This window comes from Oncorhynchus masou, chromosome 15 (genome assembly GCF_036934945.1).
Source record: "Oncorhynchus masou masou isolate Uvic2021 chromosome 15, UVic_Omas_1.1, whole genome shotgun sequence".
Classification (NCBI taxonomy): domain Eukaryota; kingdom Metazoa; phylum Chordata; class Actinopteri; order Salmoniformes; family Salmonidae; genus Oncorhynchus; species Oncorhynchus masou.
The window spans coordinates 8516915-8535702 of NC_088226.1; the positions used below are offsets into that span (position 1 = coordinate 8516915).

Below are 18788 nucleotides of genomic sequence, written 5' to 3' on the forward strand. Positions count from 1 at the left end.
CAGTTCATGTTTGGTTAATCTTTGAAGCCCTTGATTGTTAGCGATAGGATTACTTTCACCGGTGTCATCTGTCTCCATCCACTCTTTCAGCACTTCACTATTTGTCACTGGATCTCTAGCCCAGGGCCTTCTATTTACAAGAAGGATCTAATCTAGCCTACAATCAATGCCAAATACCTACGTGTCAACATGGGAAGTGCAACGAACACAGGATGTTGGTGGCACCTTAATTGGGGAGGAGGAGCCCATGGTAATGACTGGAGAGGAATATCAATGGTTTCCAGGTGTTTGATGCCATTCCATTTGCGCCATTCCTGGCATTATTATGAGCTATCCTCCCCTTAGCAGCCTCCTGTGCTGGGGAAACCAGACAGACAACCTTGACTCAGGAGGATGACTCAGTAAGTGACAGCACAGAGCCATACAATGACAGAAATAACCACTCCTTTCAAAATACATTGTATTCATAATATCTCTGTCTGTAAAACCCTTTCAGTTTCCAATTATAATAAGTAAAATACACATGGAAATGTGCTAATATAAAAAATGTAGGCTTGATTTAATTGGCCTATGGCAAGTGTAAAAATATGACATAACTATTTGCGGTATATTCAATAGCTTGTCAAGCTGCCTGCAGTTCTTCGTGTTTTAGTTGTGGACATCATACAAATGCAGGTTTCGTCATAGCAACGATGCTAACTAAGCCTTTGCATGTTATTGGTAGTGGTATCAGCTGTTCCCTGTCTTTGTCATTGAAGAATATAACACTGTAATGAATGTGGCCTTTGTTTATTGTGGGTGTGGCCAAACCGAGGGGTGTGAGCTTGGGGTGGGTGGTATCTGCGTGTACGCGTCACAGGTCAGTGCTAGCTGTCAATTGCCTAACAAAACGTCTACAACTTTATATTTTAGGCAAAACTTGAAACGCATGGTGGCAGGGAAATGAGCCTGGAATCCGCAATTATCTAGCCACTGTAATAGTTATGCATGAATGCCGCTGCTTTCGTCGTATAGCCTTTTTCACAAGGACTTACACTAGAGAGCTAGCTAGTGGGCTACTGCTAGCTAGCTGACTTGCTAAGTTAGCTACCTAAGAAAGTGGAAGAAGACGGCAGCTGAACAGAAGCTATACCAACTTACTCAGACCTATGCGACTGATATCAGGTAGTTATTTATCTAGCTAGCCTTTCACGTATTATTTTGTTCACAGCACAGCGATACATTGAGCTAATGCACTGCAATTGGTATGTAATAAACATTTTAGCTAGTGACCGCAATACGACACTGGTTGTGGCAATATAGCACTGCTTTCTAGTCAGTAGCTGTGCTCTCATAATTCGTGTAGCTAGCTTGGTTAGTCTACTTGTGGGTAAACTGGAAAGTGTGCTACTGGCGACAATGTTGCCGAAAATCGAAGGATTGTACACGTTTCTTGTCGTGCACACGTTTGCTGTGTCACTCGCGGCAGAGAATGAGGGACTGTGCTGACAAGTTACGCATGATGTAGCTATCTGCCTCTGCAAGAAAGAGCACTACACCAGACGGGAGAAGCTGTCCATTTACCAGTTATGATTTAATATCCTCATTATTTTTAACTCTAGGCCAGGGCAAGTAATTGCACTCAGTAGCACCATCGTTGGGGAGGATTTTTGTCTGATTTACGTTATTAAAGTGCACGGAAATCTCGTCACTTGTCAGTTGGCCTAGAATGCCAGTGGTAATTTTAGTCATGTGAGCTGCATTTAGACTAAAATAATATTACATTCATTGTATTTTTGCACATCCTGTCTTATAAAAACCTCAATGGCATATGCATTGCATGAGAGAGAGGGCGTTGTATATTTCCACTGGAACATGGGAACCGCTATTTGTGTTGGTCGATATACCAAAGGGTCATAGTTTGCTGACTACAGCATATAGTGCAGGAGAACAAGGTCAAAAGTGGATGGTGGTTGTCGGGTATGTGCGCCTTTGCCCTCCTAGGCAGTCAGAACCAGCTTGCCATGTGAAGAATGCTAATGAATAATTGAAGCACATGCAGCATATGATCAGCATGCTCTGGAACAATGAGGCTTCTCTCAAACACTGCTATTTTATTGGTCAATGCTATCTGGATAATACTACAAATTCCTGATTGCTTACAGAGTTAGGTCTATTCAAGGGAGAGCTGGGGTTATTGTATGGGCCACTGCAGTAGCTAAACTATGGGTTTCCTGTGATGGTGTTGATCAGCTTGTCACAATGGCCTGTCCTCACATCCATAGATCTGGAGATTGAAAAATGATTTTGCTCAGAGCACATGAAACTGTGGTTTGTAGTAGCCTATGTTAAACAGTACATGTGTTTGTATCAGACTGAAGTGGCATTAGGCTGTACTGTACCAATGCTCCTTTGTACTAGAAATGTGTGTTGATTTTGACACTATAGACCCTGAGTGAACATGGGGTGTTCTCTATTGTCTGGCTGTCGCTCTGGGTCCAGTCCTATTTTCTATTCATTTAGGCCAGGGGTACTAACTTACCCTATGAGGTCCGGAGCCTGCTGGTTTTCTGTGCTACCTGATAATTAATTCTACACACCTGGTGTAACAGGTCTAAATTAGTACCTGACTAGAGGGGAACAATGAAAAAATGCGGTGGAACTGTCTTTGAGGTCCAGATACATGGTATCATGACATTGGATTTTGAGTATTAGAAACTACTGTACAAGTTTAAAGTGCCAGTTGGGGCAGAGATTAAACCCTATTGGGCTTAGGTCTAGTGATATTGGAGAAAGGATAAACTTTCCAGTATCACTAGAATCTCCCTGTTGGTGAATAGTCATCGAATCAGTTGCCTTACCCAATTGTAATCGGCAGCACATTGTTTGTACTAGGATAAGCAGTTAGAACCTTAGAGACTATTGTTGTTGCTTCATCCAAGTAGCCAATTTCTCTGGATTTCAGATTCTTGTGGATTTAATGGTCCCAGATGCAGTTTTTGTGGAATGTTAGTATTGTAGTTCCTTGAGTACTCTGAGGGTCGAGGTGAGGACACATGACCAGTCATGGACCTCAGTCAAAGAGCCAGTAGCTCTGAGGACCTTTTGAGTTTACTGAAAATCCAATTATTCATGAAACACAATCCCTCTTCTGAGAAAACGAGGTCAAGGGAGTGAGTGGCTGTTTCTTAGTACAGTGTAAACAGGGAGCGTGGACTCCAAGCTCTGTTGATACGATGTAATAGTGCTGCAGTTGATCCATGCCTGTCCTCAGGCTACTCAACTAGTCTCCAACGCTGGACACTGCAGGGCAATGACCCCTACACACAGATGCACATACACTGCTAGTTTCTAGACTTAGTCAGTCTTTCTACTTGTGTTTTTGCATCTCTCATCACAAATGTTCTTCCTCCTCTCAATAGCGTGCGTTCACCAACAGGAACCTCTAGCACCATCTTTACAATTCTCTTTGCTTTCAATTGTTAGCCACAGTTGCACATTTAATCCCTGTGCAAAATATTTGTCCAATAATGAATTATTTATTTTCTCTTGTTTCTGCTCTTTTACCACATCTCCTTTTCAATGGCTCCCTCCTTTGCCACCCTGTTTTCCTCCCTTCCATCCTCCACTTCTTCTCTTATTCCTTCCGGCCCCTCTCTACATTCCCCCCTGCCAGTCTAGGGGTATTGTGTCTTCTGAACAGTAACAGTACATGCCTCTCACCCCGTCTCTCTCCTGCTGTGGTATATTGTAGGTGAGTGATGGAGACGAGAGAGTTGACCGTGGTGGCTGGCAGCTTCGTGGGGTTTCAGCTGCTCTTCTCCGTGGCCAGCCCGCTGTTCTCCTCAACCTTCACCCCTGGCTACGGCCGCCTGCCCTCCACCAAGCTCACTGAGTGGAACTCCAGGTACAATACCCTTCCAACAGGCCTCTTAACAGGTTTCCCATTATAGACTAGTACTTTACCGACTCTGCTGTAACACACCTCTCAGACATTAACCAAGGCACACTGATCTGAGGTCAGAAATTATAACTAGTTGAAAGGTAGGCTAACAAGTTATGATTATGTAGATATTTATTCTCTAGATTGCTCTTGTACAGGCTTTGCATTCAAATAGTTTTATTGTGCTGATACTTCAGCTCTAAACAGACACATTTTAATTATCTATTTATAATATTGTCATTTAGGTTGTCATGGGTCATCTTCTCAACTTTCCATAGTACACGTCAGGGGCTGGGCTTTGAATTCAAAGACCAGAAATGTGTAATTAAGTTCAAATGTTGCCAATTGGTGTTTGGAATGAGTTACTCCATGTACTGAATGGTATCTCTTCTCTGGTATCAGTTTGTCTTGAGCTGGTGGGCTGTACTCACTATTACCACTGTTCCCTCAAAAAAATGTTGGAACTGAGCAAATTTCAGGTCTACTGAGTGGTAACTTGAACATTGTGAAAATTCTGTGCAACTTCCAGCTCGTTTCTGTGAACTCTGAGGCTGTACCCACTTTAAGTGAAAGTTTTAACAATGGCCAAGTAGACTACTGTGGCTATTTGATTGTAATGTAGAGCTACCAGAGTGGACACCATCAAAAGCCCACATTCCATGAGACTTTTGAAAAAAAACTTGCAGGGCTTGACATTAACCTGTTAATCCACTTGTCCTTTGGACAAGGAGATTACTGAAAATGTTGTGGTGTTTGACACAAGAAACCATTTTACAAAATAAAATGCTTTTCCATATCATTATGACAGAAAATCTGACAAATGATGTTACCCTCTGTCTATTGGCTAATTAACTCATTCAAGCCTGTCTCAAAATACAACACTGTCCCTTTAAGACAAAAAAAAGCTCTTAACCTGACTCGCTTTTCAAAGATGTCTAGGAATGTACACGTTATGTGCTGTTATAGGAAGCAATCACTCCCCCATTACTGACTATAAATTCTCTATAACTAGGCTAATAACTAATTAACTAGCAAAGGATATGAACAAAATGTGCACACGTGGCTACATGCAGCTCTCGCTTTGATCTCAAAACAAGCGCATCTACTCACGAACGCTCATGCTGTAAACACATTCCAGTTCAAAGTAAATACATGGCAATGGTCTATTTGCATATAGGCCTACAGCAGCTCTGATTGTTTATGCCGCACCGGTATTTGTAGAGTACGGGCTGAGTAGTGCGTGTCAATGTAATAAAATCCTACTCCGACGTGTTCTGCCTACAACAAAATCTCTTGCATAGTTTGTTTTGGTATGTTGCATTGACAGTGGCTAATGTTGATTTGATCACAATTGCACAGTAAAGGGAAACTTTGATCATGTTAACAGGGAAAACTAGAACAGTGGTCACCAACATTTTCCGAGTCAATGGAGGGAGAGAACAGCAGACTGAGGGTCCAACTCTCAACAACCCTCCGCTCTCCCTTTCCTACACTGACCAAAAAGAGACACCGTCTTCCAGCTGATGACACTGGCCAAAAAGAGACACCGTCTTCCAGCTGATGACACTGGCCAAAAAGAGACACCGTCTTCCAGCTGATGACACTGACCAAAAAGAGACACCGTCTTCCAGCTGATGACACTGGCCAAAAAGAGACACCGTCTTCCAGCTGATGACACTGGCCAAAAAGAGACACCGTCTTCCAGCTGATGACACTGGCCAAAAAGAGACACCGTCTTCCAGCTGATGACACTGACCAAAAAGAGACACCGTCTTCCAGCTGATGGCACTGGCCAAAAAGAGACACCGTCTTCCAGCTGATGACACTGACCAAAAAGAGACACCGTCTTCCAGCTGATGGCAACTCGAGTCGCACTGTTATTTCTGCCTCATGCACAAATCCATGTTACTCCTATGGACAGAGAAAGTGAACTATTAAAAGACCCAAGACGCTAATAATAACAGCAATGCAAGCCTATAGATACACTTTCCTACTCATTCATTACTGCTGCAGTGCTTGTTATAGCGCTGAGTGGAAATGGGAAGAACATATGTTTTATGGCTTATAAAAGTGTTGAATACAAAGTGTTGACAGTGCTGAGGGAGAACTTGTGATCTCACTCATAAAACAGCAGCTCTTTGATATATTTTTTGACAGTCTCTCTAGTCATGGGTTTTAAACATTTTGGAATCTCACAGTATCAATTTTGCTATAACTTTCTTTTATGCCTGCTACATTACTGCCAACACAGTAATCTGAGCCATCCGATTGGCTAGCGATAGGACTATAATGCACTTGATTTGCTCTCCGGCCCCGCCGGGAAGGCAGTTTGTACTTTCAGCCACATGAAATGGTTCAAAATGGCAACAGTTCACCTACTTGGCACACAGGCAGCTGAATCAGGTGCACCTACCACCAACAGCCCGAGACAAAATAGGAACACAAGGCTTTATTGTTGTTTTTTACAGAAAGGTTTGTCGACGAGGAATGCCTTGGAGATCGACCAGTGGATCGCAATTCACCTGTTGGTGACCACTGCTCTAGAAAGTTGAGAAGTTCAGTCTCGTGCTTCCCCCTGTGGGTTGATATTTCTTCTGCGGGCAGTCCTGGGGGGGGAGCTGCGCGGCAGTCCTGGGGGGGGGCTGCGCGGCAGTCCTGGGGGGGGAGCTGCGCGGCAGTCCTGGGGGGGGAGCTGCGCGGCAGTCCTGGGCCTCAGTTCATACAGGGGTCATGCACACTAAACACTGCTACAGGATGTGTGTACCATGGCAATACAAGCCAAAGGTGACGCACTGATAGTGGTTGAAGTTTGATTCAAAGTTACCCTTCATTGCATAATGGTTGCTGACAGGGTGTCAGTGTGTTATTTATTCAAGCTTTGCTTGTAAAGGGACACAGAGAATATCTACAGAAAGATGCACAGCAGAGATGTAACCCTGAGGCGTAGGCTAAGTAACACCTCACTAGCTGGAGGGAGGGGCTAGAGGGAGAGCAAATGCTCTTGCCCCTTCTGCTTCATAAGAGACTGTCTCAAATTCCACTCTCCTCCTTGGTCATGGCAGTTATACGCTCTCAGATAGTCATGTTATAATGGTGACACTAAAAATAACAATGTTCATTGTACAGTGGCTGGTTTGTGGAGCCAGCATTGCTAGGCCAGTGTGACTGCTGGTGTGCTCAGGGTCTGGGGACTGTGTGTGCGGATGAGGGGAGATAAGAGGCGTGGTAGCACTGGAGTTCTCTTCACTAGCCCAGATAGAGTCCCAGAGGTCAATGAAACCTGAGTAGTTTTACACATACGATTCTCCTTCAAATTAGTTCTATTGCCAAGGTTCCACACGACCCCAATGAGGTTTCTTCATTGTGTTCTCAGTGCTATAAAGGATGTTATTGTTATGTTACTTGAACTGTTATTAGTATTACTGCTGGCGTGGTGCTAGTCTTGCATCATTCTCTGCCATGGCGCTAACTGTTCCTGTTTCTGTGTGCTTGCCCAGATTGGTGTCCACTGTCCATGCTCTGATCGTGGGCCTCTTCTGTCTCTACATCCTGTGGTTTGATGATGCTGTCAACGCAGACCCCGTCTGGTAAGATGAACTGCATTACTGTCTGCTTTCTGTCACTCTAGCAGCCATGGCTACTAGCCTACCCCAAGAGGGTGGGAAGGATGATGCTGCCATTCCCCACTGTCAGAGAGAAATCTCGGTGGAGTCTCCAGAGGTGTAGATTCAGTGTATTTGTCCTTTCATTGTCTTTTCTATGTTCTCTCTCCTACTGCTGACTGTGTGATTACATCATTGTATCCTGAAAGAGAGGAATGGTAATTTCCCCCTATCCCTCCCTCCCTCTCCCTTCTGTTTCTGTCTTCTACGCTCTTCTCTCTCCTATTTCTGTCTTCTACTCTTGTTTCTCTCCTTCTGTTTCTCTCCCTCTCTTGTTCTGATCAGACAGACCAGAGTTCTGCCAACAAGGCTCCTTTTCATAGCAAACAGCAGCCCAGTCTTTCCCCCCCCCACCACCACCACCACCACCACCATCAGCACCCTGTGTCTCTGGCTGTCTGATCAATACAGCACTTCCCTCGCTCTCATTGTCTGTCTGTCGCTGATGGAGCAGAGAAAAGGGGTTGTGAAGGGCCAATGGGGAGGAGTCCTGCCACCCCCTTCATCTGCTCTGTGCCCACATGTCTCACATTTAGACTACTCTCTTTTTCCTTCTTTCTTTGTTGTTTGTTTAATAGGGGTGTAATTGTTGTACCCTCCCAGCCCAAGCCATGTTGTCTTGTTTTTTTCCTTTGTTTTGGTCTTTGTCTGTGTAGTATTGGCACTGTCCTTTTGTGTTTTATGTATTTGCTTTCCTGCCCATCTTTTAGTCTCTTACTTTTCCTCTATTTAGACTGGTAGCCATGTTATTTTGCTAGCGCAGTAGCTAGTTCCTCTTATTGCAACACTGAATGGCGTAAGCATTAAATCCTCAGACAATCTGATTGCATTACAGCATCATTTAGACATGCCACAGACTGGCATTGTCCTGGGCTTCACAGAACTAACCACCCACAAAACCTGCATTGTGACAGATTCAGCTTCTCGCAACGTCACTCTGGCTACCTGGGTTTTGTCATCGTAATCCAATCAATCCAAATCGCTTTCCAAATCCGCCTACCTCACATCGCCTGATTGGTTTAGCTGAGCTTTAAATGTGCGACGTGAGCAGAATAGACTCAATTGGTTTAAAACAATAGTGCTCAGTTGGTTGATCAGAGTTCAGTGATGTAACCCCAGGTGTGGTTTACTGTAACATTAAGATCCCTTTATTGGTCAAATACACACAAGGTCCAACTGAACTGTGACTTCTGCTTTTTAACCCAACACTTCCAAAAGACTCATCCATACACATAAATATAGAGATTTTGGAGAGGTGCAGGGGACTACCACACTGGGTTCCCGGGGAGCTGTTGCTGAGGGGGTTAAGTGCCTCGCTCACGGACACAACGGCAGACAATGGAATCTAGGATTTGATACCAGCAACCCCCCAGTTGCCAGCTCACTTCCCGGCAGATTTTTCCCGGCAGACCCGGGATTTAAACTGGCAGCCGTCCGGTTGCTGGCTTGCCTCTAACTGCTAGGCTACCTGCTGCCCTGCCATACCTGGATCAGTCATGGAATCTGAGAACCTTTGGACTGATCTCATCCTGACCCCTCCTGTTGATCAATCTAAGTTCATCTCTTAGCTTTAACAGATACACAAGTTTATTTACGAATGTCTTTGATTCTCTATATGGGTAAATAGATTATTAGGCTTATGGGTGGGCTCCAGGATGTACAGTAAACATGCAGTGAAGAAACGATTGGCTGCATATGACATTGATCGTGGCTACATGAGGGGGGTTCAGAGAGGATGTTTCACTCAGACATACCCTGAACGGGTACGTTGGGGTGAAGGTCAGTAGAGGTGAGGGAGGGCGGTGTCACGTGGCGCCCTCCTCTGATCCAGAGAGCACGTCGCGGTGAGCTGTCACAGAGAGTCATGACCCCGCCCTCAGCAACAGGATACCTGTGATGGAGAGAGGCCAAAATCAGATCCAGTGTCACTTTACTGAGACGGACACACATTAGGACCACAGTCACTTAGCAGATGCTCTTGTCAAGAGCCTCTTGTGCTACAGTCCACTCACAGGCCTAGGCAGTAAATGTGGCCCATGTGATACAGTGATCTGATAACCATGGCGTTGCCAAAACCTTGTCCGAACAACTGAGTCGTACAATCCACTCCTACAGTCGAGAACAGTGGTACTCACTCTTACAGTATGAATGAATGCAGGCTACTGCTCACATGTACACACATCCTGACACGTATTTGTCCATGAGCACACAATCACACAAGGGTACAGCAGGCAAACGGAAACACACTCTCTGTGTGTGAGCACGACGCATTTGTCAACACAGTGCTATTTAAACTGGACCTTCCCTGGACACAGGTATCTCAGTAGTAGCAAGACTGACTCATGACATGGCCATGAGAAGAATGTGCCTATTTGAATGCTAGAGAAAAGATTGTAGGTGAAGGTTCATTTTTTTTTATTAGCTCTCATTGGAGACCCCTGCAGTAGACTTCACTAATATAGTATGTAGAATGTTTTGTGGACTTCACTAGATTTCTGTGAAATCGTAAGTAGCTTTTGTTTGTGTTTTACTGTAGTTTTACTGCTTTAATCTGTAATGTGGCAACTGTTATTCTGAAAGAACACTTTGTTTTGTTTTTGCTGTACAGGGGGGAGCCCGGACTAGTGAAACTTAATGTGGCCATAACATGTGGTTATTTGCTCTATGGTGAGTCTCTCTCTCTCTCCTCATGTTTATCCTCTTGTATAACAATAGGCCATCCACATTTCCCTGTTGACAGTAGATGAAAATAATAAACTGTGTGCTAACTACCCACTTGTTGTTCTGTGTAGACCTTGTGCTTCTGGCCACTAACTGGAGCACAATGGGGGACAGCTTTTTTGTCTGCCACCACTTGGCGGCGCTCTATGCATATGGATATGTCTTGGTGAGTCTGGGGGGAAACCATGAGCACAATGGCTAATATTAGATGGCTCTTTGGGTTTTGGTATTGAAATACTCATGTCTTCTTTCTAAAGATGTGTTGCACATTTAGTCTGTTTTTAGTTTATTTCTGCCCATGTCTATTTGTGGTAACACGTCTTTACGCTCTCTGCAGTCTCGTGGCGTGCTTCCCTATTTCGCCAACTTCCGTCTCATTTCAGAGTTATCCACACCTTTTGTGAACCAAAGGTAATCTAGCTCCACTTTTACTATATATGAATGAATACTCCTGTTTATCAGCCCCTACCTCTGTCAGTATTGACATTATTCTGTTCTCCTCCACGTATAGGTGGTTCTACGAGGTGCTGAAGTACCCTCGCTCGGACCGCTTGGTTGTGGCCAACGGTATGGCCATGGCAGTGGTCTTCTTCATGGTGCGCATCTTCGTCATGCCTCCCTACTGGGCCCGGGTGTTTGCCACCTTCGGAACGGAGGCCTTTGAGCGCTTGGGCATCGGTGCTCAGGTGGCCTGGATCACATCCTGTATCGCCCTGGACATCCTCAACACCATCTGGATGTACAAAATCGCCCGCGGCTGCTACAAGGTCATGATGGGCGCCAGTGGCAGGAAGGCCAAAGAGGTTTCCCCCCTCAAGCAGAACCATGTGAATAACCACACAGATTAAGAGATACTGGCCGGGGGGGGGGGGGTGTAGACAGACTCTGTGGAAGGGAGACGGGAAGGACTTCAAGGGCTCCTATAGCCCCTGTTAGCTCCAGCCTTGCTATTATCGCCATACCTGGAAATCATGCAGCCGAATGGGGTCAGGTCCTCATCCGATTCAGCCTCGCAGAATGAGACTGGTCCCACACTAGCTTCTGTACCTCAGTGTTTCATCAATGGTATGGTGGTACTCTGGCTGGGTTTGGTTGGAGATTACAGAGTAGCTGTTAAGTACACTCATTATTGTTCACCTTCAACCCAAACTCAGTCATCTGAAGTGCCTGTGATGGACAGGTAGAAAGCAATAAAAGAGGAAACCGTACTCTGGCTCTGTCAGACTCCCTCGCCCATCATCCTTTACCCTTTTCAGTTCCCTGACCCGTCCACCCAGAGGGGAGCCTCCTGCTTTGCCCTCAGAATAAGGACCTCTTAGTGTGCTAGTTTGACAGACCGAGACACCACAATGCCTCTTACTGCATTTGCTGATGGCCTCCTTTTTATGAACACCACCTACATCGCCAGCAGACCGGTCCCCCTCTCACAGCAACAGTTCAGATTGAATCACCACTGGATTTCCCAACCACAGCCAGGATGCACATCCAGGGGAAATGGAGACTGGGATGTGGGGATTGGATCCTACTGCTGCCGCCAACTCTCCGGAATCATGTTTTTCATTGGACGCTTTTGCCTCATCTCGTCCAGGGTCTGGCTGTGCTCTGTTTGGGTCTCAGTTATCCCATTTGTTCCTCCTGTTACTCAACATCAAAACCAGGAATTGACATCAACGCGTCTTAACTTCACTACCCTCTGTCACAGCTGAGCGGTTAAATCCATCCAGTTTGATGCTTCTGTTCTACCTCTCCCCTGCCTTTATAAAGACGTGTCAGTCCCTCCATATGAGAATAATCACAATGAGTTGTTTTCTCCTTCTGTAAAGATGTTTTATCCTTTGAAAAGATCTCATCCATTATCTCTAGTGGACTGGAAAGGATGTTTTCTCTTTCTCTGGGGATTATCCCAGCCACTGCAGTGTAACACTACTGTTAGACACTAGAACAAGTGTTGTGTTTATCTAAGGTACCTCTGGGGATTTTAACTACCATTTTTCTCTATTTTCTGTGTTCTATTGAGAACTGAATTTGGAACAAGAGCAGGTCCCTTTAGGGTGGAAACATTCTCCTGTTTTAGGTGCTGTTCTGCCTAGAGTGGCAGCCATAGTAATGCTGGAAATGTGATGTTCCCAATCGTTTCTTTAGATATTCATGTAAGATCAATTATGAATGACCTATCTGACATGAACAGCCATACGCTGGCAATGTTGTACTATATGTGTAGCCATGTAAAGTCCTACTGTATTACTCAGTTGGAAATCTTCCTTTCAAATCAAGTTGATTTGATTGATTCAAATCACAGAGCTTGTTAAGGAAATGTTGGATTATGATTTATACTCTAGTTTGGATCACTAAACAGGATAAATATGAATTGCATTAATCTATGGGTTCCTCTGCACTTCATTTTAATCAGTGTATTTTATGTTTTTCACCCAGCTGTATTGAGTGCATATTAAATGTTTTGTTTTCTGTCCTCCTCCTGTCCCTAAAGCGTTGACGTCGTTTGGACGGGGGTTTGAAATGTTAGACTTTTCACTGTGGAATAAAAGCACGCTCCCCATGATGGAGCAATAACCTTTTGAGCCCCTCCATGTACCACCGAGGAGGGTTGTATTGTCGTGCCTTTACGCAAACAGGAAATCTTTTGCAGTCCGGTCGAGATTAGCATGACATTTTAATGTAAAACTGCTGTTTGTTTTCCTTTTTTCTCGCTATTGTAATCTCTTCTCTCTATGGATACTGTCATGTATATATTTTTGTACCCTGCACAATAATGAATCCAGACCAGTATTTTCCAAAGTTGACCCCTCTGTAGGGCCTGCTTGTTTTTCTTCTGAATACGGGAGCGGGCCCTGATATGAATGTTGTGGTGGTTCTAGTGACATTAGGAAGAGTGGGAAGTGGCCTACAGGCTGCTGGTTATGACCAGAATGAAGATGAGAAATGTAATTCTTGTCGTGTAGTTATGCAGCTCTGTTGAGAAGCTAGTGAGATTCGGCTCACTCTTTTCACCCCGTCCTCCAATATGTCAAGCTGTGAATAGAGCAACATGTTTATCGTTCATCAGTCAAGAAAACAACTGAGTACATGTGCAGCCTGATGATGAGATTTCTGGTTCACCAGTAGGCTGTGGTGCGCATTTAAGTCTGCTTCGGATGCCTGTGAGAGAGGCTGTACTTCTGCACAATGTCCAATGTTTGTACAAACTATTAATTGGATGTGTAGTGTTTGTCACTTGACTTCAGTGTGTCTGTGGTGTGTTGAATTGCAATGTAGACCTCTGGGTGATTTTAAAATAGTTAACGTTTTGGTTTCTGGAAATGAGGAAGTGACACGGCGGTTTCTGTAACATCATGCCCGAGTGCACTTGTATCCGCAAGAAATAACCGTGTGGCCTTCTATCCCTTTGAAAGGCTAACATTGTGTATTAAGAGAAGGTACAGAGGGTCTCAGGCCCTGGTGAGAAATGAGGACATGTTGTAGCTCCTGGAAGAACTGGTAGAACTGTTGCATTTATTTCAGCTGCATTTCATCTCTTTTGTAAGGTTGAACTTAGCAGCGTCTCAAGACTTTTAGCCATTTGATACTAAATGTCATGGATTAGCCAGTAAATAACCTTTGACTGAATCAATGAATTCTTGCTCCAGCTTTTTGTGGACCCTCTCGGATAGTCCTGCTTCACCTGTGGAGCAGATCTGTAGACCGCAGCAGTCGCATCCTTTCAGTCACAAGGAGGTGCGGAGATGGAACAAATTAAGTCGGGAAAATAACTAATATTCATGATGTTGATGAAACGAGTGAACATGAACTAATGAGGAAAAAAAGCACAGATCAAATGTTGCCAGTGGATTTTTGTTTTTTAAATTTTATTTCTTATTTTAATGCAATGACATTTATTGTTTATTTTCTGAATATTTTAATGTGAAAAGAACAATACACAGGCCTTAGGGTCCCTGTCTCAACACCATGTGATTTAGATTGTCTACAATGACCACTACTAATGATGTTGTTGTAGCACTGAAAGTTGAGACTTACTTGAAAGTTTTGCTCTTCAATAAATTTGAAGACAGAAAAAGCAATTGTCTCAATCATTGCTTTTTGGCTTCAGAGTATCAATTCAAACACCATTGACTTTCATGTATTTTGTTTACACTGGTGCACACAAACAGACAATTTTATTAAAATACTGCATGTTGGATGCATCGTAGTCAGAATGCGTACTGCAGTGTTAGAAGGCTTAGAACTATCCAAGGTTTGTCTGGCTCAGTCCAGTCTAGCTAGTCCATCACATTTTAAGTGTCACATGCTTCGGAAACAACAGGTGTAGACTAACAGTGAAACGCTTACTTACGGCCACTTCCCAACGATGCAGAATAAAAGTAACACGAAAAATAAATACACAATGAGCAATGATAGTTTGAATGTATACAGGGGGTAGCAGTACAGTCGCTGTGCAGGGGTCCGAGGAAATTTAAGTAGATATGTACATATAGGTAGGGCTACTGAGTGACGCAGTGGTCTAAGGAACTGCATCTCAGTACTAGAGGTGTCACTGCAGACAACCTGGATAGAATCCAGGCTGTATCACAACCGGCCGTGATTGGGAGTCCCATAGGGCGGTGCACAATTGGCCCAGCATCGTACGGGTTTGCCTGTCATTGTAAATAAGAATTTGTTCTTAACTGACTTGCCTCGTTAAATAAAGGTTGCATTAAAAAAATAAAAAGGGATAGTGACTAGGCAACAGAATAGATAATAGTTACCTGTGTGAGAGGGTGCCAGCTACTGCGCCTCTTCTGCCCGTTCTACAGGAGTTAGAGAGAAAGAAGCATCTGAACCACTGTTTGGCTCTGATAGAATCCAGCTCTACCGTGTGCGCCGGTCAAGGGGCTGGGTCACAGACTGGGCCTGGAGAGTGTTACCAAACATGGTCACATGAGACTCGAGGAAAATCTCTTCTGCTACACACTCAAACACACACACACACTATGTCACCTACACTAGTACACAACATAAATGCACAGACGTCAGTGCTTGTAATGTAGTCTGACTGAATCTGCAAATCTGTTGGTGCTCCTTGGATCACAAATCTGTCTGTTTACTGTGAGTGGATAGTGTATTTGAAAACACGGATTCAATAATTTAGGTCTAAGTATTAGTGAAATCTCCTTTTTCATTTTTACATAGCATCTTTACAGCTTTCAGCAATTCCATTCAGTAATCAAGCTCCCCATGTCTTTAACCAGCACTATTGAGCAGCATATTGTTACATTAAAGTAACAAATGCAGTATTGGGATGTTTGAGGAGGTATTTGTGCAGTAAGTTTTCCCAGACTTAAAAAAAATACTCTGAAATCAACATTCCAGACTTCTGAGAGGCTATGAAAATAACTGATTTTTTTTTACAAGGTACTTAAAACCCTTGACAATTCAGTGGGGATTTAACATGACTTTTAACCAGTTTATCAAATAGCACTTTGCTATCAGCTACTATACACAAACACTTTATAAATGCACACAGACACTTGGGTATTAATTCACCAAAAAATGTATTAGTCAAGCCCATATTTTGTTTCAACTTTCAGTCCTACTGTACATAGACACCCCGAATTATGATGCTAAGAACCCAGCCTTCTGAATTCTTCTCAGCCTAGGTTGAGGAGGCCTTCTACCATAAATAGCCAGACGGAGTTGATGAGGGTGTGGAGAGGGGGGAGCTGGAACTTTGGAAATGCCCTCTACCATCCAGAACAGCAGTTTTCTGTCTCTCGCTGCTTCTCCATGTTTCTCAACAGTTCCAGCTACACATGTGTACATTATTTCTTTGCTTTGTCAAATATTATGACTTGCACAATTTGTCTGCCTCTCTTGGATCTCGTAGCTCTCCCAAAGCCTCAGTCTTCTCATCTCCCTTTGTCTGAGCTCTGATTTTAGCCTAGGTGTCCTTCCTACCAAGGTGTACCCTCTCTAATGGCTCTTTTCTTGTGTTTCTAATTCATTTTGAATTTAAAGTTGTAAAGTTATCCAAACCTTGTCATCTCCTTAAGACTCCATGCAACACAGTATTTCCAGCATGTTAGCGTTCAAATAAACAGACCATCATAAGAGGTTTCCAATCTGGAGGTGTGGATATGTTCCCTATGCTTCCTCTCACTGTACATGACCCACAACAGACCCACTGCACAGCAAACATGTAACAGTAGTTCATTATCAGTTTGAGGGATTCCACTTTCACTTCACATTACATCTGGGCTGCTCCAGCCAGTTACGGCCCTTCCTTCTCCCATCATGCCCAAATAAAGTGTCCAAATTCCTCCCGTGTGCCTCTTCTCTCCTTGAGATGTTTATAAGACCCTTGCTTGGTCCCACACTCAGCTACTCTCTCTCTCTCTTTGTGCTTGTGCGCTTCTGTATTTCACTGACAGTCTGTTTATGGCCATGTTACACAAGGCTTCACTATAATTTTAGTTTGTCATCACAGTCGCAGCCTCATACCTAAAGTAAGACTTTAAGGTGAGCTTTAATGGGGCAATCAGTTATTACATCCTTTTTTAGACATAAATGAATGTTTCCATTGATTCTTGAAGAATGTAACTTAAATGCCTCATGAGCTTAGTTTTAATGTCTTGCCCCCCCCATCAGAACCCCAAATATAAGCCTGTTTTACACCAATGTTTGTAAACAAAAGCAATGTAAACAGACACTGTATAGCCTCAAAACATGGTTAAAACTATAATGTTGATATCATGGATGGTCAGTCCTTGCATCCATAGGTCTGTCTATGAATTTGAGAGTGATTACATTTCTACAGCTCCATCCCTCAGCTTTTTACCAAAACAGTGGTTGTTGTTTTAACTGCTGATTGGCCCTTTATGGTTTATGAGTCCTATCTTCACAAACCAGCTCTATCTAAGCTTTGCTTAGTGTATATTTTTCTGGTCATTGTTTGTTAAAGTGTGTACTCAGATTCACAGTGTTCCTCAAACTCTTCATGACTATGCCCTGATATTAAACGTCAACTATTGGGTTATAACATAGTTGTTAACATTGTTAATGGTGCTCAGTAGCTAGATCAGTAGCCCAGTAAGAGTCTAAGTTTCATAACCTCTTGGTTTATACACTATAGACTATTGTGTGTGAAGATGTCTGCCAAACTCAAACTTCTACTACCACTACAGCTAGCCTATCAGGTTGAAACTCATTTATCGTCAAAAAATGTGTGACCTTTTCCACACAAATGCAGTGCAATTGCAATCGTCTGAGCTGAGGCATTATGACTCTTCTCAACCCAAATCATTTACTTCTATAATGTTGGCAGGTCTGTGATCTTCTAGAAACCATTATAAAACAGGTATTTCACCGCTGGTGTACTGGTGGAAATGGTTAATTTGTCTTTGTCGCAGGCAGAGAAAGTCCACCTGACTTCCACTCTTCTTCATTTGAGATGCCCTGCAAAAAAACACATTGGTGTCCCAACGATATGCTCCAACGTGTAATTACACTGTAACTGGAATTAGTCATTAATTGTCCATCCTTGTCTAGGAACCTCCATATTAAAAACCACTTGGAATCATGTGAGCTTTGCAGACCGCTTCACTGCTGCTCTACCATACTACTCTTGGCATTTTATCATCAACTTGATTGATTTACAGTAATCCTGCCTGTATTGTTACTGGGTCAGGGTGTTTGAACTCAACTATTCCAGCATTCCCACAGCCCTCCACCATAACCCCTTTCCTCATCCTCCATCCCCTCATAGTGCTCTTTCCAGAACCTTCTCTTCATGCCCTGTCTGGTAACGCATTACCACCATATGTACGTGAGAGTGAAAGTGGAACAGGACTAATAGCAGTAGGGTGAATCATCATGCTGCTCTCTGGGGAGCAGTGCTGCCTGTTCCCCTTTGACACTCTACAGCCCGCTGGCTTTGCATTCTATTCCCCTGTCATCTGCCTGTGGACGAGCAGAGAAGTGGAGTGAAGCACTTTTTAAAAAGTAGATTGTAGTATTTAGTTCCAAGTTTGTTATGGAAAAAACAAGACAGGAATTGTAAAGCATCAGGGTTGAAAATGGTAGGAAGAATACATATAAAATGTGAATCACTACATAAATACATGTGGGATACATTTAATGTATTATTATCAGGATGAATCATATTGCTATTCATACTGAAATCATTTTACATAAGAAAGTGATCAATTCAATATGCTCAAGTGAGAAAGTATCAATTTAGCCTTTTCAATATCTGCTTTCTTAGCCATCCTTGACCATGACCATTATTAGGGTTACACTGGTCTTGAACCTCTTTGCCCAACAATATAAACCAAGCTTCTTCAGGTTTATGGGTCAATACTTTAGGCCTGACAAATAATTATGTCATATAGGATCTACATCTACAGTAATGAAACACCTTGCAGCATGTATAAATATTACTTTATAATACTTTGTATAAATATAAAGTTGAATGTGTAATTCAAAACTCTAAA

At 43.4% G+C, this 18788-nt stretch overlaps 1 protein-coding gene across 3 annotated transcripts; it reads left to right on the forward strand.

Moving 5' to 3' along the window:
• The first annotated feature begins 365 nt into the window (after nt 1–365).
• LOC135555495 (TLC domain-containing protein 4-B-like) lies at nt 366–14381 on the forward strand. 3 transcript variants are annotated; one of them, XM_064987981.1, is made up of 7 exons: nt 366–401; nt 3734–3886; nt 7420–7509; nt 10193–10251; nt 10377–10471; nt 10643–10716; nt 10817–14381. In XM_064987981.1, exons 2-7 carry the CDS (start codon nt 3741–3743, stop codon nt 11151–11153), a joined length of 801 nt encoding a protein of 266 aa, XP_064844053.1. In that variant the 5' UTR covers nt 366–401; nt 3734–3740; the 3' UTR covers nt 11154–14381. The 3 variants fall into 3 exon arrangements, with proteins under 3 accessions (XP_064844053.1, XP_064844052.1, XP_064844051.1); XM_064987980.1 differs by lacking the exon at nt 366–401 and adding an exon at nt 806–859; XM_064987979.1 differs by lacking the exon at nt 366–401 and adding an exon at nt 833–1164.
• Nucleotides 14382–18788: the final 4407 nt, after the last annotated feature.